The following is a 27916-nucleotide window of genomic DNA, read 5'->3' on the forward strand; positions in this document are numbered from 1 at the left end:
CAGAGGTTTACCAACTTTATTCGAGCCTCATCCCCACCCTGGAGTGCATTAATCGTCTGCCAAAAAGCTAAGCAGATGAGGTCCGCACCGACCCACCGACCGAGCAAATGCAGCAGCCGTAAGGTGGAAAATACGGGAGCGCTTAGCTTCAAAAATGTTGCAAAGTTAAACAACCTGTACCAGGCTAAATATGTCTAGCCCATTTGTTGAGCTGACACTCGACATAGAGGCTGCATCCTGTTTAGCATTCGCTAGACTGTGCACCCGAAACTTTATGCACTGGTTGATGGGACGTCCCGAAAATAAAAAAGAAGGAGAAAGGCGTTAAGGCTAATTCGGTCCCGGCAACGATTCCCATTCCCGAAACCTCACCCCGGGGTTTTCGTACGACGGAAAAACACAAGCTTTAACTCAAACACCGGGCTTTGCTTCGCCTGCAGGCGAAAACTAGCAGGCAAAACATTCTACCGCCAAGTGCCAAAACGAAATTAAACAAAAACAAATCCCCAAACACACAAGAAGAAAAAAAAACCCTCCCAAACTCGCTACCCTCTCGCTTAAAAAGGCGTGTGAAGCATTCGTTTATGCACCGTTGATCACCAGAACAAATAAAACAGATATTTGGCAAGCATTAAAAGCGTGTTGCAAAATTTGTACCAATTCGCACGTGCAGACACCATACCTCGCCCGAAAAACACACATACAAACAACGCTGTGTGGCACAGGGCGAAAGTTTGAGCGATATGACACAAGGAAAAGCTTCGAAGCGTGTGGCAGGGACCAGGAACACGGGTAAGAACAATTAAAATGATGCAACTACCAACCAGGATCGTGCAAAATTGTGATGTGATTGTGAAGGAGGGGACGAGAGGGGGAAGGGGAGTGAGGAGGACGAGGGATGTTGGGGGAGCATTGTGATAAAAATGCTTTTCATTCGTTGACCTTTCCCGCTGTTTTTTCTCTTTCATTCTGTTTTGCGAATAACTCGGAACGGAGGAAAGTCCGAGGTGATGTGGAAATGGCCGGTGGTGAGTTGTTGCCCAAAACCCTGGCCAGAATAACGCAAATACACACACACACATTGTGGCATATGCATGCTAATAGTTTTTGTTATTGTGTGCAATTGCTTGAATGTCCCATACATTTCCCCGGTTCGGTGCCACTGTTCTGCAAAGGACAACAGTGTGTGGTACACTAACGGTACCTGAACAGAAAAAAACACCCACACACACACACACACACACGGTGACAACGATTTTGTCGCCAGACAGAATTATTCTACGTAACATTCCCCCCGGTTCTCAAAACCGAACCCCACCGAATCAGGGGCGCGGGTGCGAATCTGTGAATCGTGTCCTAGTATTGTTGAAAAAGGGCTCACACTTGGCCGGCCCCCAATGCTCTTGCATTTATAGCACAAATCCTTGTTTTTCATCCCCCTTTTCCGTCGTGTTTTCCATAACGTGCGGTACGGGGAGAAGGGGGTTTTCTCTCTCTCGGTCTCACGTCCAACAAAATGGCCCCCGTTTGGCGGTTGGAAAAAGCACGCGAACTTCCGTGTTTGGCGCCTCCACCGTTCTGGTGTGTCCTGCTAGCAAAAGGATAATTTATTCCTGTCCCGGAATATTTTCGCTCTAATTTATGTTAACAAATGAATTACATTCGAACGTACGATCGCGCACAATTCCGATCACGGTCACCGATTCGGTGTGGCGAATTGCGATTGCCCGAAAGGGACATTTTGCGGGAGGGAGAAAATGTGCGACTTCACACAACTGTACAATCCCGAAGCTCGCAAGCAGGTATCGAACGGTTATCGCGTTTATCCCGTGGCCATATTGAATGGCCTGTAAAAAAAAAACTGATGCCAAGGTTTTCTGTGGCCAATTCCACGAAAGCAAATTGCTTGCATCACAGTACAACTTATAGATCCACACGTGATCGCACGGCCTGTTCAGAGTTCGGAAGTTCACACTAATAGTACCGGTGGCCATTTCCAATGGTCGATACATGTTTGCACAGAAATGGCTTTTATCGGTATCGTGGGACTAAGTGCGAGTGGGTCATTTAACAAAAAAAAAGCTGCAGTGGACGACAACGACAAGAATGTGCTTGAGAACAGCAACAAAAGCTTAATGAGCTGCTCGGTGGATAAGTGAATTGATTTATTTAAAAAAAATGAATTAAAAAAAAACAATTGGTTGTGAATAGAGATATGGAAATTGACTTGAAAGGATTCAAATAAATTAACTCAAATCACAAAACAGCCAGAAGAAAAAGGAAATATTCCTTCAAATTCATGTACTTTTATTTATAAATCATGGAATAACTCCTAATAAGTGTTAGGAGTTATCTCTTTATTAGACTTCATTCACTGTTTTTTTCTTCTATTGGAGACCTCCTTAATTGGTTGTCTTTATCCTTAATTTGCCCTTTTTATCTGTTGTTGTGGCAGTTCTGTTAAATCCAGGTTAATATTCACTTCACAAGCGGCAATACACATTATTAACCCAATGAAAGTAAACCGTTCAAAGCCGAGCCGTATGGAAGGAAGATAACCAAATCCTGCTGTACTCATCAAAATGAGACACTTGTCTTAACTCGCGGCAAATCCGATATTTATAACATTGATCCTTTGTCAGATTTGAAAAAAAGCCTGAAATAACCGGTTCAGGCTACACCCATACATGCCTTGACGATCTCACGATGTACAGCGAAACCTTCGCTTGTTATGCGTTATTAATACTAAGTACATCATCTTGCCAAACGGAAACCCATCAATGTGACGCACGTAACGAAAACCGTACACAGACGACTCCCAAGAAGTGTTCCTACCCGGAGAAAACGATACTTCACTCGTGTGCCGTCTTGCACCAGCGGGTTTAATGTTGCTCGTCGCTCGTCGAAGAACTTTCTTCATGCCTGAACATGTGTCTATTTTTGGGAAGCTGGTTTGAAGATGGCTGGCAGCAAAAATCGAAATATTCGAACTCTATTGGGAGGAGGTTCGGAGCTTCGGCAAGATATCAGATCAGGACCGTGCTCGTTTTTTTTTCCCCGAAACGCACCGTACACCGAACGTTTATGATAACCGTTATGATAATGATTGCCCACCTACGCCGCTGTTCAGCAGGGCGAAAAAAGCGGAGCTGAAGAAAAGGCATCGAAAAATCTTCCAAAAAACCATAAACATGCACATAGATACCAGCTGGCAGATATTTTGTTTCGTCAAAAAAGGGATATGTTTTGCTTTCGAAAGCAGCCTCGTCTATTTATTCCTGCCCGGTCTTGGCCTCCCTCTGGCTTGGGTCTATAGACAAACAGACGAACGAAGAAGCATAAATCAAAGCCTACTGTGAACAAACCTCGCTCACGTCCACCGACGCTCCACGGTAGAGCTCCGCAAAGGGGGAGGTTTTGTGTGTTTGTTTGAAAAACGAAACGCCGCTTAAGCCAAAACAAAAGACTGATTGCTGTACGAGCTTTTTCCGTAAGCTTTCCAAGCGAACGGTTCGATTTGATAAAAGCCTGATCAACGTACGGCAACCGGTGCCGGCATTGATAAAACGCAATGCTTCCCGGGCTATCATATTAAATTCGTTATGAATAAAATCATACAGCAGATGTGCTCGTGTGACATTACGGGGTGGCAAGAAATATTAAATATTTGATCGAGTTGCAACAAAAACCGGATAATTTTGAAGACGTATATTTGTACGCAGAGAATGGGCAGAGAAAAATGGACATCTATATGGTGTGTCGTTTCGAGAGGAAAATGAGGAAATCCATCAAACTGTTTCGTTTTTTTCCTCAGTTTTTCTCTCTTATCCAGTTGTCTTTTTTTGTTTTTCTTTCTTGCCTTGGTCTCTGAAAGGAAACCATCTGCATGGGTTTAAGTTGAAACAGAAGAAAGAGCCTTCCCATCACTGCAATCACGCCCAGCAGCACCCTTTTAGCTCGGAATGGTTCCTTCCAATCCGTGCACGGTTCGTTGACAGCCAAAGAGCGAGAGAGAGAGAGAACCGAGCGAGAGAAAAAGAACGCAAACTGCATATGAAATGATTTTCTATTATGATAGAGCATACAATAATTCATAATAATGCTACTATTGCTTCCTATCGTCCTCTGGTTCCGAATTCCCGTGCGTCACGTTATGGTGAAGCTTCCCTTTTTGCGATCGTTGCACCATTTTTCCGGTCCAGTGAGAGTGTGTGTGTGTTTGTATGTCCGGATGGGACGATTTCCCTCCCATGCGTGCAACGGACGGGGATGACGGGGAAAATGAGCACTGAAAAACGTCGTCATTCTACGGTTCCGGAATAGGAAAATGAACACCGGAGGTGAAATGAACGTAGGAAGGAATCGTTTGTGCTCCGGTTGTGGCCGTGCCCTATCATGCCCAGGGCGGAACACCAGCCACCATCATTGCCGTCAGGGGTAATGTTGATGAAGCAGGAAAAAAAAAGCCAGGAAACCTCATCAGTTTGTCCCACGGGAGGGATGAAAGGGTTCCAAACAGGGTGGTAGGTGGGTGGGCAGTAAGCTATCCAAGTCCGGGAAACGTTTTAACCATTCTTCATGGATGATGCCACGACGGTGAAGAGCTGAGGGCTGAGGGCTTTCGTAGCGTGAGTTTCATGTGTGGCGTGCACGTGCAACGTGTGCCAGGCACAGTACACAGGAGCAACCAGTTGGCTACCACTTCAAACACACTCCCACCCGTATATCGCACATTAAAATGAGGAAATGAAAGTAGCGCAGTGGAAAAAGGAATAGCCATCATTATTAGTACTATTATTCACAATACAGATTTCATCCCATTTGGGAAATGAGTAAAAAAGGCAGAAATGACACAAAATAAAGTTCCATTCCTTCACCAGCTGCTCACCAAAGACCCTATCAAATCTTTATCAGCAAACACTTGACCAGTAGTGATAAAACCTTTCGGTGAATATCCTCGCCTGTTCGGGAGACAGTACACATTTTTTTGCAGTAGATTTAACATAATCAAATCCAAATTTTGGTTTGCGAATACAATACATTTGCGCTCCAGAAATGGTCCGGAAGTCGATACGAGTGTTAAGCGGTTTTTCGAACCGGGAACCGCATGCTTTTGAGGAACACTTGCGATGTTTTATATCTTTTCCGAACGGAAAGCGCGTTTCCTTCCGTACACAGGCGACAGACGATGGCTCGAACGATGATCGTGCTCATATAATAAGTAACAAAATGAAATAGCAATATTTTCCAACATCTGCCCCTGGTGGTGGCAAAAAAGGATCGATCCTTATGGATGTTTTCTCATGTTTCATTTTTCTGTTCCGGCAGTATTCATTTCTTTCATTCGCCCTAATTTAGGAAGGGAAACTTTTCAATGCTTGAAACATTTTTTTCTCCATTTATTAAAGGCGGTTTTTTGAGCTATTCGCCCCCAAAACTCTTGTACAACAACAAGCAATATTTGTTTGAAATTAAGCATTATTGAGGAACGCTGCAGTACCATAGCGTGGAAAATCAGAGAAAATTGACTTTTTCCCCATTCATTGAGCCAATTTTTCAACATCAAAAGCGAAATAAATCAACACCTCGAAAGGGGACCATCCAATAAAAGGCGAGAGCACCCAAAGCAAACACAAAAAAACAGCGGTACGAAACTCCAATAACTCATAGCAGGCGTGTGATTGAAGATTGTCAGTTTATTTACAACAAAAAAATGTTCATCGCTGTTCGCTCACCGTACGAACGGCGCGCGCGTGTGTGTACCCTTTGCAAGAAGGTAAATGAAGGAAAATGATGAAAAATTGTTATCAAACACTCACTGCACACAGGGCTCGCTATCGATTGGCTGCCAATATTTCAGTGTGTCTTACTGCAAGGCGACAATTTGCTCCGGAGGAATAAATTAACTGTTCATGCGATAGAACAGTGTGTCAGCGAACTTGTTAAAAAGAGTTTTTTCGTGTCTGAAAACCACTTCCTATCACGCCCGTATCATGATCAGCGCTTTGCAAATGCAAATGTGAAAGAAATCGCTGGTCCTTGAAGAAACTACGAGGACAGTCTTTTAATTGTTGCCGAATGACTTTTCAATTTTAGTTTGCGAGTTCTGTGCCATTTTGCGTCATTAATTTCTTCTCATTTTCAACCTACTTGCAGATCGTTACTTTGTACAGCGATGTCATCGGAATGGCTGAAAAGCTGATAAGGGTAAATGAAAAAGACGATAAATATCCAGCTGAAAGTTTTACTAACAAAGTTTTGCTTACAACAACGTTATTTAAAAAAAATTAATTAAACTTGAAAGCGAATGCCGCCCCCAATGCTTCCACTATAAAAAGCGCCACTTGTCGCCTTTTAATGCGAGGTAGTGCATTTAAGCGATTGCATTTGGTAATGACATCGTCACGAGCAGTTATTACGGTTCTAGTGCTAACGGGCTTAGCGATCAAAGGCTACGAAGCGAGTTTCAACATTGGACACCCGTTCCGTCCCGTTGCATCGGTCGCGGAGTCCACCATCAACTCCGCCCAGCTGGGATTGCAGCTGATGGAACTTAAACTTCACATCGATCAAAGCATCGAATATGCGGGGTACAAATTCCATGCAATGCTGCAAGAACTGCTGGAAGAAAATGGTGGCTTTTGTTGTGAAAAAGGGGCCCCAAAGGACGTCGGCGTACTGAAGGAGAAGCTGCTTCTTAACACCTCCAACCAGGAATGCTTCAACCAGGACATCGATAGACTTCGAACTGATGTGCTCGAAGAGCTTAAAGCAGTACGCGAAGGACAGATGCGCGTGTCCGATCGGCTTGGAAATGTTTCGTCGTCGCGTGAAATCAAAGTCGCACGTCTTGAGCATCAGCTCAGGGAAACCGCACTGAACACGCAGGTGTACCTGCAAAACCCGGACGATACGGTGAACGGTTCGTTCTTCGTCAAAGCGACTCGTGCGGCCAATCGCGCCTACGGTGACGATTGGATTATCTTTCAGCAGCGGTACGACGGTACGGTCGATTTCTACCGCAACTGGACCGAGTATCGAGACGGTTTCGGAGATTTCGGGGGCGAGTTTTGGCTCGGTCTGGAGAAGCTGTACCGCATACTGAGCTCAGGCCCACGGTACGAGCTGCTGATCGAGCTGGAAGACTTTCAGGGTGTAACAGCGTTCGAGCATTACGATAAGGTGCTCATTGGCGATGAGGGTGAAAACTATGCGCTTAAGCAGCTCGGTAAGCCAACGGGAACGGCCGGTGATTCGCTTGCGATACACAAGGGCAAGAACTTTAGCACGTACGACCACAGCACGAACGAATGTCCCACGTTTTACCATGGCGCTTGGTGGTTCTCGCAGTGCTACGATGCGTAAGTATGCGGCCGGTTTTGGAGGAGTTAATGAAGGCATTATAATTTATCTGCCATCTTTTTTTTTTTGCAGCCATCTTAACGGGAAGTATCTGATAGGGAAGCAGACTTCAAGGAGTGGAAACATATGGCACAAGTTTCGTGGCCCGTTCGAGTCATTGCAGGCGACTAAAATGATGGTTCGGCCACTGTCCATAATTGATCGCGGTCGAAAAGAAGCAAAACTAGGCGAAGGACCATAACAATTGTTTAACAGTTCATTCTTTTGGTAACCATTAAATCACAACGAGATGTTCCTATCAGAAAGAAAAGAATCATTCATCTCAATAAAGGTGATAAAACTCTGGGAAGAGTTTCCGTGCGAATGTTTTGTTCTGCTTTGAGCAAGTAATAGAAGTGTTATGTTAGGCTTTTTTGCTTTCACCATTGCTCAGCTAACATCAAAGCTTCCACCCTATACGATTGATTGGACAAACTCATCACCCTGTACGCCCACCGTACCACTGACGGCCGAAAAAATGGTTCCAGCCAGGATAAATACCGATTGGCAAGCGAAATCAACCTATTTACGCAACCGAATGGAACGAAACGGAACGAAGTGGATACGGATACGCATAATCTAAGCGACGGTAGTATTGTCACACCCGTCAACCCTAGAGGCACAGGCCCCAACACGCACACACACACACTCGCAAAAGGATCGTGAAGGATTGTTGAAGGGGATCGGGGGCCGTTTCTGTTTCGTCACCTCGTTTCGCATTTCGGTGTGTTTCGGAACCATTCGCAATCGTGGCCGGAATCTTTCCGAACTGGAAGAAGGTAGGAAGAGCGAAATGGGTTTTTCACGTCCCGGTACAAATGTGGAATATATTGAAGAATTGCCCGAGAGCAAGAGCAAGGCAAAAAAAAGAAACCGGCAAGGCTTCTAATGCCCGGTTCCTGCGTACGTACGCGGCGGTAAAGCGTCCCAAGACCGGTGCGGTAATAAATAATATCAGCCAAAAATTACCGAAACGTGTTCGGGATGCGTAAGTGAATTGTTTTCCGAGGCATGTCACGTGGCATGTTTTAGCACGGTCGTGAAACGGACGGCTCTGGCTGATGACTGATGAATGGGGATGAGGCTAAGCTTTCTTTAACGGGCAGCTGATGAGGGATCATCTGTTTCCCATTAAAGTGGCGCGTTTGGATGTGTGTCTTCGGGGCGGAACACTTCGAAACCATTTATTTTTAGGCAATATTCTAGTTGAACAACATTTATACTCTTTTTTACAATGAGTTTTTATCAGTAAGATGTTCAATAAATCAACCATTTTGGGGCAGAATTACATGAGCGTTTAACACCCAATGAAGTTCCACACCCATTTTGTTGCCATCCCACAGCCGAGTGTTCACAAAGGCCTTAACCGCCGTGGATCATCGATTGCGGGTTGTCGATTTGTTTGGTACCGTTTTACCGGTGCACAAATTTGCACTTCGCCCATCGCCCATTAATTTCGCGACCGAACAAATGCGCCGGAGCCCACGACGACAAAACCTCCACCGGTCCGCGAACTTCCCGCCAGTTAAAGTCAAGGGAGAGCCGGTTGGCCCTGGCCCCACCAAACAGGTGGGAAAGGCGTGAACTGATGATGGAGATGAGAAGTGAGCGAGTGAGATCCGTGAGAGAATTTGCAGTCCCGCATTTATGCACCTAATCGCGGGTATTACTGGTGCAACGAGGGCACCAACGGTAGAGGCGTGGAATAAAAATCAACTTGTTTCCAATCCCGCGCGATGTACCGCGCGAAGGTGGAACTGAGTTGATATTGATTTGCAACATTCCAGTGGTGCGAAAATCGAGAAAGAAGCTGACGGCGAGCGGCACTATTGGTCACCCCGACTAATAGTGTACTTAATTGAAAGTGAAATACGCTGCCTACAACCACGATGCCTCTGCCGGTGATGATGACGGCGACGACGATGATGATGATGATGATGATGTTGTTCGAGCGCATCGTGGGCCGGTTTCGTCGATAGTTCAATAAATGCTTCGGGCACTTCTGGGCACGGCCTACCCTAACCCGGGTGGCCAGTTTTCTTGGCGGCGGCTTGGTACAACCGGATTCTGAGAGAATGTAAATAAAACGAGAACTCGCGTCCCCACAATTCATGTGCTGCATGGGGTGTAGAAGATGATTTTGTTGTGGCCGTGTTTCTACCCGCTGTTTTACTGCGCATGGAGACGCGAACACCAGAAGTGTTACTGCGAGCGTGCGATTGAGACGAAACCAATTTGTAACGATTAGCTGCAACAGCCGGGATTGGGGTGACTGCTGACGGAAGACTTTGGGTTATATCTATATCTACGAAACTCACTCCCTGCCTTCACCCCGAAGGCCTCACATGATTTTGACATTTGCACCACCGGGCGAACGAGCAAGAAGTCGAGCGGCATACGGCGACCTTTTCCAGTCGGCGGTCTTTGTATTTGAATTCTCAAAGTTCAGTTCACGTTCGGTTGCGTTCGATACGGAGGCAACGATGCTGTGCTGTCGTATTGTTTCCCATAGAAAGAACTCATTAGTCTAATCTTGTTAATTTTGCTTACAAGTGTAATACCAACACGCTGCCGAACAGTTGCGTTTGTTAGCAAACTTTGACATTCATCAGTGCGGATTGAGAGCTTACTGTGGGACACCTGTGCGCTAGGTGTCTGCGTGTCGCAAATGGCGATGTACACACAATTTTGCAATGGAAACCCATCATCAAATCTTGACCTTTCTTCCCTCATTTTGCTTTCTTGATGGAACTAAAACTTATGTTGGATGTACAAACTCGACCGGGGACTGTGTGCGTCTGCCTCGATCTGTCAAACATTTTTGAAAAATATATCACACGCCATCCACCCTTATGGGAGACAAGACTGCGGGCAGGATGATGGGTACACGTACCACCTCTGTGACATTAGATCGACATCTGTTTGGACACATTTGGCACGAGTAAAGTTCAACGAGCAGACGAAGGTAGAGGTCGAATACATTCGATGTTCCCAAAAGCGCTCAAATCACAGCAAAACTTTTGGAGGTTTCGCGGGTGAAGATTTGGGGCCCATGAGGTGGGAGAGACGATCCCTTTGATTAATATCCGAAGGTTGCGAAAGTAACGATGTGCGAAACAAGGCACGTATAGCAAGGTGCGTACAAACGTTGATGTTAAATTAACTCGCCAGAAAACCAAAAAACCCTGCCTGTTGTCCGGTTCGGCGCGGCACGCAAAGGGTGAATGTTGTGAGTGTGGCAGCATCGGGCAGCATCTTGGACCATGTCACCCGTGCCATATACGTCTCCGGTTCGAACAATGGTCTCGTTGACGACGGCGATGACGAGGAGGTCAACATTTGGGCCGCTTTTTGGAACATTTGGACGAAGCGCTGATGTACCGCCGGTGTACATGGAGAGGGAGGCTCCGATTGGGCTCATGAGCAAATTGCGTGTTTACGCGAGTGACATTTAATCGACTAATTTACTACGGTAGAAGTTGCAGCCGGTGCAAAGCGACCCCTTACAGTCACTACAGACGCCCGGTCGAAACCCCACCGAGATGCCCGTCTCGTTCGCCGCCACAGCGCCAAACCCTACGCTCGGTGGCGATCGAACTCGGGTGCAAGAAGAACCGTCAAATACGGTGCTCGGGTGGATGATCGCATGATGACTAAAATCCATCATCATCGCCTTCATCGGCGCGGGTAAAGGTTGAAGCGCGCGATTCATACTTCTCGCGGGTGGAAATCTAACTGCAGCCAGCTTCACACGGAACCGCCGGCCCTCTCAACCGACGTGGTGGCCCCCACGAAAAGGGGGAGGATAATTTGGTAACTGGAGCCCAGGCAGCAGCCAGCCGGGCGGTCTGTGTGTGTGAGTGGGATGGTCTGTATAAAAGATGCCGACCTGTCTACCAACCAGCACCAGTCACTGTCAGCTCGTTCGTTCGTTCAGTTTGGTCCCGAAAGCTTTATTCTTACGCGTTTACGAAGATGTGCAGCAAGGTGGTTAGTTGCAAATGGTGGTGGCTAGTGGATGCGCCTCGCGCTCATTCTAATTCCTGATCATTTCCCGTTCTGTTCCTATCGTGCCTAGCTTATCCTGGCCACCGTCATGGTGTGCAGTGTGTTGGCTGCTCCCCAGAAGCGTCTCGGCGGACCAGTGCTCGGTACGGCGGAGTCGCAGGCTGTCATCCTGGCGCAGGAACACAACCACGACCCGAGCGGTGCGTACAACTATCGCTACGAAACGAGCAATGGCATCGCGGCACAGCAGACGAGCTACGACGGGGCCAATGCGGCCGGCGAATATTCGTACACCGGACCGGACGGTGTGCTGTATCGCGTGGCCTACAATGCCGACACGTACGGGTTCCAGCCGCAAGGAGCGCATCTGCCAGTGGAACCACCAGTACCGGACCACGTGCTGAAATCGCTCGAGGAGATCCGTGCAAATCCACCGCGCGATCAAGAATTTAATCTCGCTGCGTTGGATGCGCAAATTGCACGACTACGGGCAACCCTTGGCTAGAGATAAGTGGCGCAAGGTTGTGATTATGCTGTACCACCAGAACGCAGTCGAGTTACTGGTGGCTATGCTACGATTAAAAAATAAATAAAAAAATGTTTCGAACGATTTTTTCCAAATGTGTTCGTGTTGTCTCCATTTGTGTTTATTCCAGTGTGAATATAAATTCGCATGACAGCAAAATAAGACCAATTATAACGATGTTCTAAGACATAAGTTACATTTATAGCTTGTTTCTGAAAGCTAAGTAAATGATTTATTCTTCGACAACAAATAAATAAAATAATAAGCACTCTTGAGAGTGGTTTCAAGAATAGAAATATTAATGAAGTCACTAATACAAAACTATTGCTGGATTGATGTAAAGTAATTCCATGGTAGATATTGTTCTAAACCGCATTCTGAAGAGTTGAGCAATCAAATTTGTTTCCCCATGGAGAGCAACTTTGTCTTCAATCGTGGTCCATGAGCTGTTCATCCCTTGGCGTTACTCCGGTAATCATGTTCTCCGTAGAACAGACAACAAACCCTCGAATGACATCAATTCCTTCCAAACACACCCCCCAAAGCCGTAGTCTCGCTGACGGCTGGGCTTGGTCATGTCAGTGCGATTAGAATCAATATTGCACTGATTTATGGTTGTTACGGCAACGACATTGCAACGGCCTACTGCTGCAGTGCCGTCTCGTTGCCCTTTACAGACGCATTCGCACGACATCGTCCCACCAGCTTGAAGGGGCGTGAATTACAACCGTGCGAGCAGCAAGTAAGCTCACTGATCCCTGTACCCTTCCCGCACTGTCAGCGGTGGCACAATAATCCCAAATTTATTGTACGAAATTGCTTTTAATTGATGCTTTCCGACCGCCAAAAAAAAAAACTTTCCACCGCTTTTGTGTCCCTTGAAGTGAAAAATCACTTACACTCACACAAAACAATAATCCTTCGTTCCGGTGCACTTCCGGGAAAATGCGATCCGATACGGGGGGGAAACAATAAAAACACACATACGCCGTACGCTATAAACCGCAAAATAATGCTGTTAAAGTGTAATAATTCAATATCGCCGCATAAATAGGACGGTGGAAAATGAGAAATGGATCGCCCGGTTGTCGGTCATCTGGATTTGGTCACACACAGTACGGCGGCACCGACGCTTGCTGTGCTTGCGGTTTGTTCGACGAGACTGCGAAAAGTCACACCGAACCGGGCGGGAGGGTGGAAGACTTTGTCGAGTTGCAAAAGGGGTTGATCAATAAAAAAAACACCCTCCCTCACGCTTATAATACACGCAGCCACTGCGGTTTCCCATTTTCCTCGGATTACATACACTTTTCCGGCTTTTTGTGTGCAGTTTTGGGATGCATTTTTTTTCGCCCTTCCAATTCGCCACCATCGGCGGGACATTAAGTACGAGCGCGAATAATGAGTACCGTGTAGGGATAAAATACACTCCACAGTGACAAAGCATTGCATTGCACGAAATAGTGCAAGTAATGAGGATAATGGTGGTTGATGAAACACAGAGAAAAAAAGAACCAAAACTAGGCCAAACCGGTGCCAGACAGGAATGAACCGGGGTGAAAAGCCGCCGGGTTGTAACCTCTGGGTGGCAGGATGATAATTTATCAAACATTCGTGCGAAAGGATGCATAAGCTATACGATTACAGCGGAAAAAAAACAACGAATTCATCTTAAACAACGCAATGCATCAATGCGTTCCACAACAAAAGCACCCATAATGAGGCACCCGTAAGTAGGTGGTGAGTTTTTGTTTTCGCCTGTAATAAAAATGATTTATTATTTAATTGCAAAATGTGCTCTACGGGGGTAAACAGCGAAGAGCAGGAGCAGAATGAAACATTAAAACCATCTCATCCGACCCGCAAAACGAGCGCATTCTTTAAATTATTAGACCACTCACAAACATGCTGCTCGCTGCGCAGCATTTAACGAGGCTTTACAGCCCAAAAGCGTGAATGTCCACCTCACGGAAAACCACCTCATTTCGGGGTTGCAATAGTGAATGCAGCGAGCGAAAATGAAGCAACGGCAGAATAAACACTCATTACGGCGGCTAAAGACCATCCGGCGGAAAAGGGTGCCGGCCACGTACGTGCGCAATTAGCGAAGTGTCTGGGGGTCTGTGTAGTGACTTAAGCTGCTAATGTACAATTAACATACGGGTTTGCACTGTGGTTAGCACGACAAAACAGGAAGAAGGCGTTTAACAATTTTCCCTCCCAGGTTAGGGGGGGTTGTTTTTGAGGGTAGACGAATTGGAGTGGATCCTTGTAATGAGAGAATTGCCTGCACTTTTCCCTTTGACTTAGTACCACTTGTAAAGAAACGGAGTACAAATAGAGGGGTGGCTAATAAAAGCAATACTTTTGTGTTATTTCTGTGCGAATTCTACTTGTTTTTTTAAACCTTACTCTTTCTTTTTGATAAACACCCTTCCATTATTTTTTTATTTCCTCTCACAAAAAGTAGTCGCTTTTTGGTCGTAAATTTAAATATTTATTATTGTCTTTTCGGCCTTTGGGCTTTTACACTAATGCCCTAATTTTCTTGCGTCATATATTTCATACAAAATGAATAAATACAAAGTGCCTGCATACATTTCGTGCTACAATCACATCGTACGAGAAAAAACGCTACGACGTTTTGCCAGCCCAGACAGTTTAAGGGTGCAAAAGCATTGATTGTGTGAAGAGTGAGCTGTTCGCATCACTAGCGAACAGGATCGCGAGAAAGAATTTTCTCTCATCGCTCCAAAACTACTCCTTCTCACTCCACCACACGATTAAAGTGCACAACTATGTAGCTAAGCGAATTACGTGGCAAAACAGCATGCAAAGGGCTGGGAAGAAAATTCAACCCTTAGAATCCACCAGACCAGGTGAGAATGGACAAACAAAAAAAAGGGAGAGATGAATCAGCACGAGCTTCTTCACACACTAGTGAGAGAAAATGCAATAAAACGGTAAAAGAATTGATGCGCACCACCCACCGGGTTTACTTCTCCACGGGTTTCCCACCCCTCCCACACACACACACACAACTTTGACAGCCGCACAGAGGGAAGTCAGCGGGCGATCCTGTCAGCACCTGCCCGGGATGGTTAGTGTGGTGTGAATGAAATATTTCACAGCCTGCTGGGCCAAGCTGGTGGTGATGCTTGGGGTGGGAATTTTCCATCCTATTTTTTCGCCTCCGATAAAGCTAGTGTGAAAAGGTGTGGTTTGAGTGAGCAAATGCAGGTGCCGTATAGGATGCACGGGCGAATAATGGTGGCAATAAAAACGGGTGCAAGAAAACGTCGAGTGTCGATGTGAGGGATTCCTTGCAAATCGTTCGAGAAGAACACAGCCAAAAACTTTTAGCGCAAATACGCTGCTCAGCTTCCATTCGATGCCGTCTTGAAAGTGATTTTTGTATTCACCATTTTCCTTTCTTTTTCTCACTTGGGTACAATTATGGGAATGGGAATAGTTTCCCTATTACAGCTTGTCACATATTACGATCCTGGTTTCACAACTCTGATTGTAAAGACCGCACTATCTTTCACTATGGGAGAATCACGAGCTCCCACTTTTTTCCCCCTTCATTCCCTCATTGTGATTTTCCCTTTTTTCGCCGCGAAAATAATGGTTGTCCCGTTTTGTGTTCGCTGCCCGATGCGCTCAGGGAACAAACATCCGTCCGGCACGTTTGCTTTCTTTTGTGAGGGGGGGTAATGTTTGTCACGTTTCTGTTTTTCGTTCTCTTTTTTTTTGGGTTTTTTTTTTGTTTTTTGAAAATGACCCGAAACCCTCGTCTAACATCCCCGTGAGAGTACACGGGTGAAAAATATGCTTCTCATTCGCCTCGTGAGTGGCGACAACCGGCAAACGACCCAGCACAGTTTACACGTAGTTCCTTCATCCGTACACACGAAGAAAGTGGTATGAAATGGAAGATTTAAGCCATCGGCGGATGGTTCGCTCGGTGCAGTGTGTGTTCCAGGAAGCAGCACCAAACTGCAACGCGACAGTTCGCCCCGGTTCACCTCGGTTACTAGTGGGACGGAACACGCTATAAGCTCTGCAAACAGTAGCCCGCTTTCCGCTTCCGTGAAGTGTTGTATAAAATGTAAATGAACCTTAAAATGTGGGATATAAAACTGCTGATTTTATTGGCGGTCGGTTGGGTTGGGATGCATGGTGTTTTGGGAAAATTGCACCGATGTGGTTCCCGGGTTATGGAACGAAGGTTTGCTCTGCACCGCTCCCACCCTTCGTGGCCGTGTTTGTGTAAGAGCGCTCGTAAACTTTGCTTCGATGTTGAAGCGTTCGGGTGGATGTTGTAATTTGCTGTAGCTTGGGGTTCGCTTCAGCTTTGCAAGAGCTTTAGCATGTTTAGCCAAAAGGAGTTTTGCAATTTTGTCAACTGTTAAGATACAGTCTCGACAGTCTTTTAATGATTTAAAGGGTTTGATATTCTGCTTAAATTTGTTTACCTAGCTGCCTTACTGCCTGAGCGGGTAGTTTAGCTTCTGCAAAAGCATATTACATTGCAATTAGATTGTGTTTGTTGGTGGTGCAACTTTCAACTTCCTGTGAGAGCTCCTATGAGTGAATGAATATAATTGATGCTACTTGCACGAGTTTTATCACACTTTATCGTCCCATTTGTACATATGGGCGAGTTCTGGAGACCGCATCATTACGAGGGTATTTCATTTAACCCGCAAACACTGATTTGCTTAAATTAATTTACAAATACCCGGGCCATGGCTCAGTCCTCCAACAGCGATCCAGCCCAGCATACACACACATGCAGCGAGCCGTGCACGTAAAGTTTAGTTGGAAAAACAATGATCCATCAAACGAGCAGCACGGGCAGCCGGAACCCTATTTACGCTCTTCTGGAAAACTCTTCATTACCGACCAACTGGACAGAACGAAATCGCATCCCTTTTTGGAGCAAAACATTTCACCACTTCCGGCAAGCTTTTGCCGTCGCAGGGAATAAAACTTTCGCCTCCCGTCTGCCGTAGTCGTAATGGTTTGCATTTGTTTTCCGGCACTGGGCGAATGGACCGTGGACGCACACACCGTTGCGTCCAACGTGGACGGCTTTGGTTGCGCACATCCGCACCCGAACAGCATAACGCCAAGGCCCAGGAATGATAATGATTGCAATTTTACGGTCACGACCGGAACGGATTTCTGCAACGGCTCGCTGGCTGTACGCGTATCAGGGACGGGGGTGGGTCGTCCGAAAAGTGGCCAAAGTTTTGCCACTTAAAACTGAAAAGGACACACTCACCCACACAACAAAATCACGACCGAAAATCTTGCCCTGTTTGTCTGCTGGTGGGCTGAGAAAATGAATGTGCGCGTGTGTGTGGGCAATGAAAATGGATATACTTTCTTATCGGAACTTAGATTGGATACTTTATTGGTATAAAGTTTATGCACCGAAAGCGATGCTCGAAACTTTACACTCTTTCCCGGGGGTTGCCACTCTTGGGGCTATGGGGATATCCACTAGCCGTAAATGGTAATTGTTCTAAACGATCGAGTGAAGCGGAATCGATGGATTAGAAGCGAAATGGAATTTCGTGCTGGTTGGTAAAAGCATTTAATTAATTTAGGAAGCGAAATCCGCCATTTTTGTTCGAATAAAACTAGCACGAAGGAGAGGTTTTTAGTTTGTGCCTATATTTATTGTGATAGCGGCTAGTTATATGCGTTTTTTAGTCTGGTGGGTTTACTGTACAAGATGGTTTCTAAAAAAACTCTATTCTTCTTAAATATTCCTCACTGTATGACAGTCATCAGCTCGAGTATGAACCAGATGTTTATAAAAGCGATAAAAAATCACAATTCGAACGAGAAAAAATACACAAGCGACCGCCATTAACAAACAAACGTACTAAACAAGTTCTAAATAGACGCGGGCGTATGGTCATGGGAATTTCATCCAAATTAAAAAGGACCTTATCATTGATCTGCGGTGAACAATTCAAGCCGAAATGTATCTCAACACAAAAAAGCCTTTATGAAGCGGTTCATTTCGAAAATAAAACCCTGTAATTGCTGCCCGTGTGTTTCTGAAAGCCATCGCCATTGCTCTTTTGGACTGTTGCGGAACGTTCTTTATTTCGCAAAAAAAAAAGAAATATGTTCGCCGCTTCTGTTAATCTGAAGTCACTCGCTGACAAAACCAACCCTGATTGCTGCTAACTTTGCTCAACCCCGTGGGGTATTAATTTATTTCGCATTCGTGTTACCCCGGCAAAGAGGCTACCACGGTTCATGCTGATTCTTTGAAGTCAAAAACACTCCTCTGCACATCCTGGCGTACCGCGGGAGGGGGGAAGGGTGGAATTGGGGGCAAAATGGGACGCAATCCATGCGTCGATCGGAGTAGAAAAGTAACTTCCATTTAATTCTGCTCTTCTTCGCGTACATGCGTCCGTGTGCGTCGCTTCCCGGAATTCGATTCGCAACTTCCGGCCGGCCGGTGTTCTCGGCGGTACTTGTTGCCCTGCTAGCAAACAGGAGCAGCCTGCCTGCTTGTAACTGTTTGGATCTTGCGAAATCAGTGTGCATCAGCTCTTCCGTCATTAAGTTATCAATAAAATAGTCCTGCCGGCAGTCTGTCCCATGGGGTTTTTAGCGATGGGTAACGAACAAGCGCAACAGTGAAGAGCGAACGTCTTGGGAAATTAAATTTTGTCCTCATCCGATGCCCGACCGATGCGAAACGGACTGACTGACTGAGTGACTGACTCCCGTTCACTTAATCATTTCTACTGCCCGCGTACCTCGTCCGCCCCCCCCACCGTGGGGCCTACCTTCGAAATGGAATATTTTCAATTGAAAATCTCGTTTATTATTTAAAGGCAGCGGTGGCCCTTCAGACACCGAGCATGATTGCGTTTTGGATTGGGCAGGTGGGGGGGGGAGCGCGGGGAGGGTTGTTTTGTTTCTGTTGCTGGAGAAGAAAAGGAATCCACTAGCGCTTTCTTCTTGGCTGCCTGGCCGCCCAGCTCGGTATCTTTCAACGCAATAAAGAGCCTCTTAACGGTGCAACACTGGATGGTGTTTTTTGGTTTTTATTCTCGCAATTTGATCACTTCTTGCTTCGCCCGGGCGTACCGTGAATGAAAATCTATTTAGGAATTTTCCTTCCATCACCACAAACAGGGGAAAAAAGTAAGGACAGCAGGTCCCATCGGTGGGACCGCTGGTGGTGGTAATTCGATCGTCGAACTTTCCGACACTGCGATTAATGTGTGTGTGTGTGTGCAACACACCTGAGCCAGAATTTGACCGTACATTTGTTTTTTGTTTGGTTGGTTCAGCCGTTCGGCTTTTATTACCAACATCCTCGAGGCGCACTGTCTCGCCGAGTGAGCACCGGAAACCGGTTGTTTAAAGTTGCGTTAAATGAAGTGGAAGATTTAATTAAATTTGCTCAATCACAAAAACGGGCAACGCGCACTGATTGCGCAGGAAGTGCCCAATTCCCAGTAGGATGGTTTCCATGGCAGTGGCAATCCGCTTTCCACTTGTCGGCGTAGTAGTTTTCCTCCACTCGAACTCGGACAAGTGGCGCGTGTTCGAGCGATTGGTCACCGAGAGGTGAGAGGTGATCCTTGCACTGGATAGAGGCTTCATGTGAAAACAATCGTTTCGTGGGCCAGCTTGGGGTGGGGCCAGAGGACAAGCCAGACAAGCCGACGTAAGAACGATGGTGATGCCATCGCAATCAATCGACTGTCACTGTGCGGGAGCGATGGAGCTTTCCGATGGAGCTTTCACACCATTACCAACGCACGTGACACATGGTGGTCGATTTTCCGTGTGCATAATGCGATGAAGCAGCTTATGCAGCATAATAGATGAGACATTCAAGGGTGCTGTGAAGCGTCACGAAGCGCGTCCATATCAATGCATTGTGCCGTGCTCACCTCCAGGGAGTGGGCAAAGTCATCGACTTGTTTTATTTAATTAGCACCGTTTGTCTGTTTGCGCTCATTATAATGCATTTTAATGGCATGCACAGTACGGCAACCAAAACTGGAAGGATCGCTTATCGATCGAGCGGTACATAAACATGCGCAAGTGCAACTTGCTATCAAAATATCCGTTTTCCTATCATTAGTCGTCTGCTATGCGATGCCCGTTTTGCATTGTGTACGGTATCATTGCTTTTCGGTTCATTTTAATTCATCACACAGCGAAAGTTTCCCAGCATCGAACCACGCCACGATCGCATCGTTTGCCGGAAAGGAACACTTTGTCGCGGAAACTTCCGGGGACGCGTAATGGCGGCGTGCAGCGAAGAAGCGATTTGAGAAGACAGCTATTTGTTTTTAAATACTTCAATTAGAAACGGACGAAACCAATGATGTGCACAGTGGCGAAATGAGCAAAGCTCGGTGGCGAAGGCGAATGCGAATGGAAGAAAAGCTCTCTCGAGAACGGCATTCCGAAACGGGACTAAACAATGGCGCATGGCAAACGTTAGTCAACCTTTTTTTTGCCGTTGCCGTACCAAACACAATAGACAATTCGAAATGAAGCTGGCTGCTTCCGATCGTTTCCCATTCTGTTCCACTTCCATCTTCAATTTCTCAACCGTCTTACGGACGGTATTGTTCGGTGGTGCATTTAAAGTTTTGTTCCTACGGTGATATCGAACTGACGGCGGCAAGTGGCAACAAACTGTGTGTGTGTGTGTGTGTCCTGTTCGAATGCAGCGAAGCGTTAAATAAAGTTTTTCGAGGTTTGCTTGAGAATGGAAAGAATTCATGTTTGCTTCCTTTTTTTTATTCCATCCGCTTCGCCTACCGGCCTGAGAGAGGTCCTGGTTAGCGAAGTTGGACATTGCATTGGTGCAGGTCGTTAGTGCAAGATGGAAAGTCTAGTGCGGTGATTGTTTTCACATGAAAAGTTGAGGTTAAGACGGGACCCAAAGTTTAAAGTGCAATTGTTGCGAAGATTTTAAGAAATCTGTATAAAATTGTATTGAAGTGTTTCTTGATACCAAACAGATGCAGCAACGTTTTATATTTTCCGATGAAACTAGCAGTGGACAAACTGTACGAATCATGTCGTTTATGTGTTTTGAATTGAATTGTTTGAACTAATAAAGTATAGTTATTGATTTGCAATAAACTACCAATAAATTCCTGTACGAGATGCAGCTTTGAAGCACTTTTCAAACTAAATTAGTTTTAGTGCCTAATAAACCCGGACATAAGAAGCTTATTCTTCTTCGCCATCGTCGATTCGCTTATAATCCCTTCCATTCCCATTTCACAACAAATCAGTTATCATAAAAGAATATGACTGAGGAAGGAAAATTAAATTCCAGCGTGCAGCGTTCACGACAAACCTGAGGAAAACCTGTCAATTGCTGGCGGCGGAGACGTAGCAAAATTTTCAAATCAAGAACGGAAACTGAGCTGGTGGAAACATTTCTGCTGACGAGACACACCGACGACCGACGTCCCGTCCGTCGTCCGAGTTCGAACACTGGCCCTGTGGTTCACAACTGAAGGTTGTATGGGTCTTTCATAGGATTGACACCAGTGTTTTGGTGAGAGATGCTAGCCCAGTGTACTGATAGCACCGATGCCGATGGGAGACCTACTGACACCGAGCGCTTCGGACGTTCGAAATGGTCACAAAAGTGGGAATGGAAAGCGAATCCCAAAGAAGGAAAGAGGAATAAAAAAATGGAATACTTCAATCCCGATATCGCCGGTGTATCCTTTCATCGATTGATTTCCATTTCCGACAGTTCGGTCCGACGTTCTGCGTTCGTTGCAGTAGCGACACATGGCAACAAAGCTAGCAAGCGACATCGACTCAAGCAAACTCTCATCCCGGTCGCTTTGGTATCGAAAGTACGGATGCACAACACGGCGGCGGTGAGGACATTATTCATCTGGAATTATGAATAAATTTTTCCGATCACCACTGGTTTTTTTTGTTCAATTCGTCCTTTATTCTGTATCGCGCGTATCGATCCTCTGTTGCGTTGCAAACCGTGCAACGTGCAACTTGCCTTCTTTTGTAAAATTTTTCTCCTAACCAAAGACAAATGCACCGACTATGCACAGGATTGTAAACAAAAGAGGAAACTGTGAGGTTCTTTTTTCTAGATGTGAGAGGAGTAGAAAAAAAAGCTAAGTTACAAGCGTCCTTCCCCGCACAACAAAGTGCACAAATTGATTGCAAATGACTGCGGACACTGTGTAATAAAGGTGCGGAGTACCACTGAATGGAGAAAGCATGCACTCGTAGATGAAAACAAACAGCAACCCAAAAAAACGGATTGCAATCCTCGTTTGGACTCCATGACAAACAAGCAATGGGGAAAAAAGCGTTGTACGATGTGAAGCCAGCCACCGTAAAGCGTCATCCGATGGCGATCCGATGAGTTGAGAAGCCATCTAATGCCCGGGAAAATGTCTGGAATTTGTAGGTGGAAGCTGCTACATTTGGTTTCGGATCCATCCAAATGGACCGGTCGGACGTTACACATTCGTACTGGATCTGTTGTCGGCAAGAAGCGTTCCAGGTGGAAAACATTGCCTCGCATAAATACAATCCGCAAAAAAAGGCTGACTTCTAGCTTTTAGACAACTGGACATCGTGAAATTTTCATCGGATTGGTGATAAAATATGTCTGCAGCAAACAATGCCTACGCTAGGATGGACAAATCTGATCAATTGGACCATAAATATGGTATCAATGAATTCCGAATTCGACGATTCTACGCATTGTGTTGTGGGTGATTGAAGAGTGTAGGACTTTTGTCTAATTTGCCTGCAAATTCTAGGATTTCAGAAAAGAAACTTTAAATTTTTGCATGTTAAACATATCCTCTTAAGGATGATGATCCTAGGTACATTTTCGGTATCATTTTCAGTAGCGAGTAATAAAAAAACTATTCTTTTTTTTATTAATAGCCTTTTTCCACATAAACGATCTTGACACTTAACTGAGTGACCGAACAGTTTGTTTACACTTCATCATCGTGGCAGGATCAAACGAAACCAGCACGACATTATCGCAAAACAAAAACTTACAACACTTTATCGTCTCCCGAACCCTTCAAAGTCCTGCAAAGTGTTCAAAAGCGGTAAAAGATGACGCACGCTTCTGCGTCCGCATCACCTCCGATCCCTCCAGAGGGGGGTGATGATGGGTGTCAGACGTAAAATAGCACACAAAAAACCGCTCTAAACCCAAAACCCGTCGATCAACAGTGTAAGCGCGTGTGTGGCAAAGGCAAATATTGCTGAGATCGTGACAAAAATTGAAGCTGATGTTTTCGGGTGCAGATAAAAGTGAACGAAACACACTTAGGCAGCAGGGCAACAAAGGGAAAGCGACAGAAAGAAAGAAAGTTTTGACCACCTCTGCCCTGGTGCGAAGAAACGGGAAAATGCTGCTGTGGGGGTAAGGTTTGCTTAAAAAAAACTGCTTTCGCTTTATTTACCGACACGCTTTCTGTTTAATTTTCCCGCTATATTTTTCCTTCTACCAGGGCAAATGTGTCACCTACACGAACCAACAGTAGGGAATCTGGTTTAGTTCAGTTGCGTTTGCACCATCCTTCTTTATGTCTGCCTTTTGCTACTGTTTTGCGTGCGGGTGGCACCGAAGGTTGAAATAAAAAAAATCGTTAAAAAAGCAAGAAAGTTTACGTGTATCTAGCAACGAACCGATTTTTCCACCATTTTTGCTGTGGTCAGCAACGAGGATGTGTAAGGGTTTAAGCGGGTATTTCACCACAAGAAAAATCGAACCACGACACAATGGTTGAGAGTGTTCTTGAACGAAGCATTGGAAACACTTTAAATGGAACCATGCTGAGTTGTGTTTGATCAAAAATATAATGAATCAATTTTGCACAGCACAAGAGGTCCTCTGGCTCATAAATTATGTTGCATGATGATGATGGAAGAATATTTGCAGCTAGCAAATCGGCTGAGCTCATCATTGATCATACTTACACGAGGTGATTAAATTAATATACATTTTATATTCCATCGAGCAAATGGCATAGTTCAAGTGCGGAACCGATAAACACACTGCACTGCAAACACATCGTGCTACGGCACTGCTTAATTCCAAACGATCTGCACCATGTACCGCTTACCTGTAATGAGAAGAGATAACAATAATGAAAAGGATGAACGTGTAGTGCTCCAGAGCACATGGCAAGGGAAGACACAAACAGTAAACAGGATTTTATGTAAATGGAAGGGCATCCAATTTTACCACCCCCTGGCCAAAAACGAATCATTAAACGCGCCCGCTCCCCACCAGTGCGTTCCTAAGCGTTTGCGCACACGCACGCACACCACCGCAGTATTATATTCATTAATTGCTCACCGTTTGATGTTTGCACACGCGTCGAGATGGCGACCGTATCGGTTTTATGACCACCGTCACCGAGTTCGGTAGCTTAAAAGAATCCCGCACCCAAAACCTCACACGTCTCGCCATAGCCGCTCATCCCCTTGGCGCAGAAACGACTGCTAACGAGGTGTCTTAAATTTTTATTACTTTTATTCTTTCACCCACTTGCGCTACCACAATGGCCACCCGCGCCAGTTGCTCGAATCGATTTGAAAAAAAGGACGCTTCAATGCGTTAGACACTGTGTAAGCGACTCATACAAACACACACACGTGGTGTTTGTGTGCACCGTTTGAGAGGTACCAGGCGCCTCCATCGAGGCGTTGGTCCTTCGTTAGAATAAAGTCATTACAAGTTCTAAATATCGTATCTTCTGGTACGGCATCACGAGAACGTTTCACGCAAATGATCGTATGGCAGCAACAAGAGTGAGTTGTAATTATATTCTCATTTTCTAGACGGAGAGAAATAACATCAACTGTCACCATTTTCTGAGCGAGTTTTCATTTCCGGGGAACATTTCTGGTTTCCGGCCCAGGTAGGGGCGGGGTTTGGTTGATGATCAGTAGGTGAATGTATATGAATGGAGAGTGTGAAGCCTGCTGTAAATTGCTGTTATAGTACAAAGAATGAAAGTAAGATAAACGCGTGTCAATTGAAAAATATTAAAATTATTTCATTGACGGACGAATTTGAAAGAAAAAGCGAAATAATTTTAAATCACTTTTAAACTCCAAAATCAGACAATTGAATGCAGCTGGCCTTTGTGAGCCACGCTTACATCTTATGTATCTTCAGAAGCAAAAAGATCTGTCGTTTGCATCTGCGAGAAGTTGGGATTATTATTGTGGACCTTGAAAAAGTTAATCTCCTTTAGTGATTTTAGTGATTTTGTGCAGTAATGTGCCATCATATAACCGTACTCTTTATTTGTACTAATATTATACTCTCTCTCTTTCTATACTCAACGGTACGGATGAAATCTTTCAATAACAAAGCAAAAACACCGTGCAAATAATCCATCCTGAAGCCACTCTCATCAGCTTCAGCGTCATCTTTTAATTTTAATTGCAACGATTTGCATGGAAACGTTATTAAAACCGCGCAAACGATTGGGATGCAGATGAAAACATTAAAACACAAAAGCTGAATTGATCAGGGATCATTTCGGATCGGAAAGATGATTTAAAAAAAAAACTGAGGAGGAGTGCAAAAAACGAGCACCAGGTACGAGCCAGAAATGCAATTTGTTTTGCAGCATTTGCTTTGTGAGCATTTGGAGTTGTCCCTTGACGCTGTTGTTCAATTTGAAATGCATTTAGCCAGGCTGAGAAACAGAGAGCAATAAAATAACACAGCACGCTATTTAATCTACTTTGCTCCTTTCTTTTCAACTCTCGTTTGCTACCGTAGCAGCTGATCGTCCCTTTTTATCCCCGTTTTAAAGTAGTGCATATTTTCATTGACTAGATCGTGTTTTACCCCTCCTCTAGTTATACTGCTTCATTTTGCATTCTTCACATCTCGGTGGCACTGATTTTGCCGAACGTTTTTGTTTTTCTTTCGGGAAGGATTGTAGGAAAGGGCCCTGAATGTCAAATTTCCTATCCGAAACGATTCAGCAAAAGCGTCAAGAGCACATCATCTTCGTTCGATGCTGGGACGCTTATCAGGGGCGGAGGAGGGCCGTCCGGTGCGAGTGAAACTCTTCAAAAATTATTAAAAAAGTTTAATTGAAGTTCGGGAAGAGCATTTCAATACAAAAATCCAATTAATTTTCATTCTTTGCCGTGCCGAGGTTCATATCTCGGCTACGGCACGGCACGCAAGGCCCCACCCAGAAACAAAGCAAGTCGACCAACAAAAAAAACGCATTACCTACCATCCGTACCTTTTCTCTTTGAAATGAAAGGCACCCAAAAGGAGAGCAACAAAAAAAGGGCTAGGACATACAGGCTCACTGATGGTGAGGGGAAATTTGAGCATCGAGAGACAAAAAAGCTAATATCGCGAAGTATTTTTTTTAATCCGAATAAGGAAACAATGCGCGCAATGGGAAAGTGAAGCAAAAGCAGATGCTCCTCCGTTCAACCTGCATGCCGTCCTGTGTGCTGGGTCGGAACTGTTTCGCGCAAACGATCGCGAACCCTCTCTCTGTGTATCTGTTACGGTACGCTTAATGCTGTGCGCTTTCTTCGACACAAAATTGCACCGAATTCATGCGCATTCCTCGCTGGAATAAGAGGAATGCAAATAAAGCACACTTCTACCGTGCAATCGCTTGCACCGACACTCGTGAGATGGAACTGGCAACCACGCTGACAACCGGGGACGATTTAGCGAGCGTGAAAGCTTCCATTCAAGGGTAACAGCGCTAACAAAATGGAAATTCTGTTTAAATAGTTCTAAATTATCCTTATTGATAGCCAGTGTACTGCAGCTGCAGTGCAATAATTTCCTATCGCCTGATTTACTTATTGTGCTTTTGTATGTATCCGCGGGGTTTCTTTTTTTTTCAAAAAAGCCTGCTTATGTCATAACGAAACAGCGTTATGAGCGAGCAAGAAAAAACTTTTCTCGATAGAAAAATGCAACCCAGCACAACGCATAACAGTTCACATCGATAATACGAAGGAGAAACGGTAGCAAAACAGAAAAGCAAACGACGAACCCTCATCGACACGATACTAAAAGCGAGAAATAAACGATGAATAAAAACTTTTGCGACACTTTGGCCACTTCCTCCCGTGGAATGGTGCAGGCGGACAAAAACATGCTAAAACCGAACCAGGCAAGCAGTAAAAATCGTTTCCGGAAGCATAATTTCAAATTTCCAGTGGTTTTCCTATAGCAGCCACAGCCTTTTTTCATCTCCTTTTGTACTTTCTCACTCTAGTACGCTCTCACTCTCACTCACATTCTCGCTTGCTGTGGTTTAGTTGAAGTTTTTAAGAATAAAAAAAAACAAGAAACACACACACACATAGACTGAAAAAAATAATGCATGAAGTGTGTGGATTGATGCGGGCAGACTGGTTGGGGTAGCTGGGGTGAGAGTTTTCCACTAGCCGCGGTAACAGTATCTTGCCACTTGCCGGGGTCGGTTTTGTCTCAGTGGTGAAAGTTATGTACACCACTTGGCCAACATTCTCCTGAACCCACTTTTCATGGCATTGACTCACACACACACTCCCTTTCTCTCTCTCACTTTCCTCACTCTCTCGATGTGCTCTCTCTGTTTCGCTTTTACAAAACATTTTCTTTCAAATCATTTTCCGACCCCCAACCCCCCCACTCCCCCCACAAAGCGAACATTTCGCAGGAAACGATCTCCGATTAGGAAACTGGAAAACTTTATCTCACCCGTCCTTTCGGTGTTAATGTAGCGGATCATAATTTCTGCACAACATGCGCGCAAGGGTTGCATGCAGGTTTTGGGTGGGTTCCATTTTTTTTTCTTCTTCCCTTGCTGAAAGTGATGTTTTCAGATGGTGAAAAATATGGCTCTTACATGGTTGATAATTGAAAATGAAAATGAGGGCATTTTGCAACGCTTTGAAGATAGT

General features: G+C 45.2%; 2 protein-coding genes and 1 pseudogene across 2 annotated transcripts in view; 2 read left to right on the plus strand and 1 right to left on the minus strand.

The window, feature by feature from the left end:
• The window catches only part of LOC128300987 (Krueppel-like factor luna), a 230551-nt gene that overhangs the window by 79710 nt on the left and 122925 nt on the right, over positions 1-27916 (minus strand). The window lies entirely within an intron of this gene.
• Positions 6394-7603, plus strand: LOC128303083 (angiopoietin-4-like). Its single transcript, XM_053039937.1, has 2 exons — positions 6394-7361; positions 7435-7603. The coding sequence occupies exons 1-2, from the start codon at positions 6394-6396 to the stop codon at positions 7601-7603; spliced, it is 1137 nt and encodes a 378-aa protein (XP_052895897.1).
• LOC128300988 (cuticle protein CP14.6-like) lies at positions 11283-11914 on the plus strand (annotated as a pseudogene).

Source organism: Anopheles moucheti, chromosome 3 (genome assembly GCF_943734755.1).
Source record: "Anopheles moucheti chromosome 3, idAnoMoucSN_F20_07, whole genome shotgun sequence".
Classification (NCBI taxonomy): Eukaryota; Metazoa; Arthropoda; class Insecta; order Diptera; family Culicidae; genus Anopheles; species Anopheles moucheti.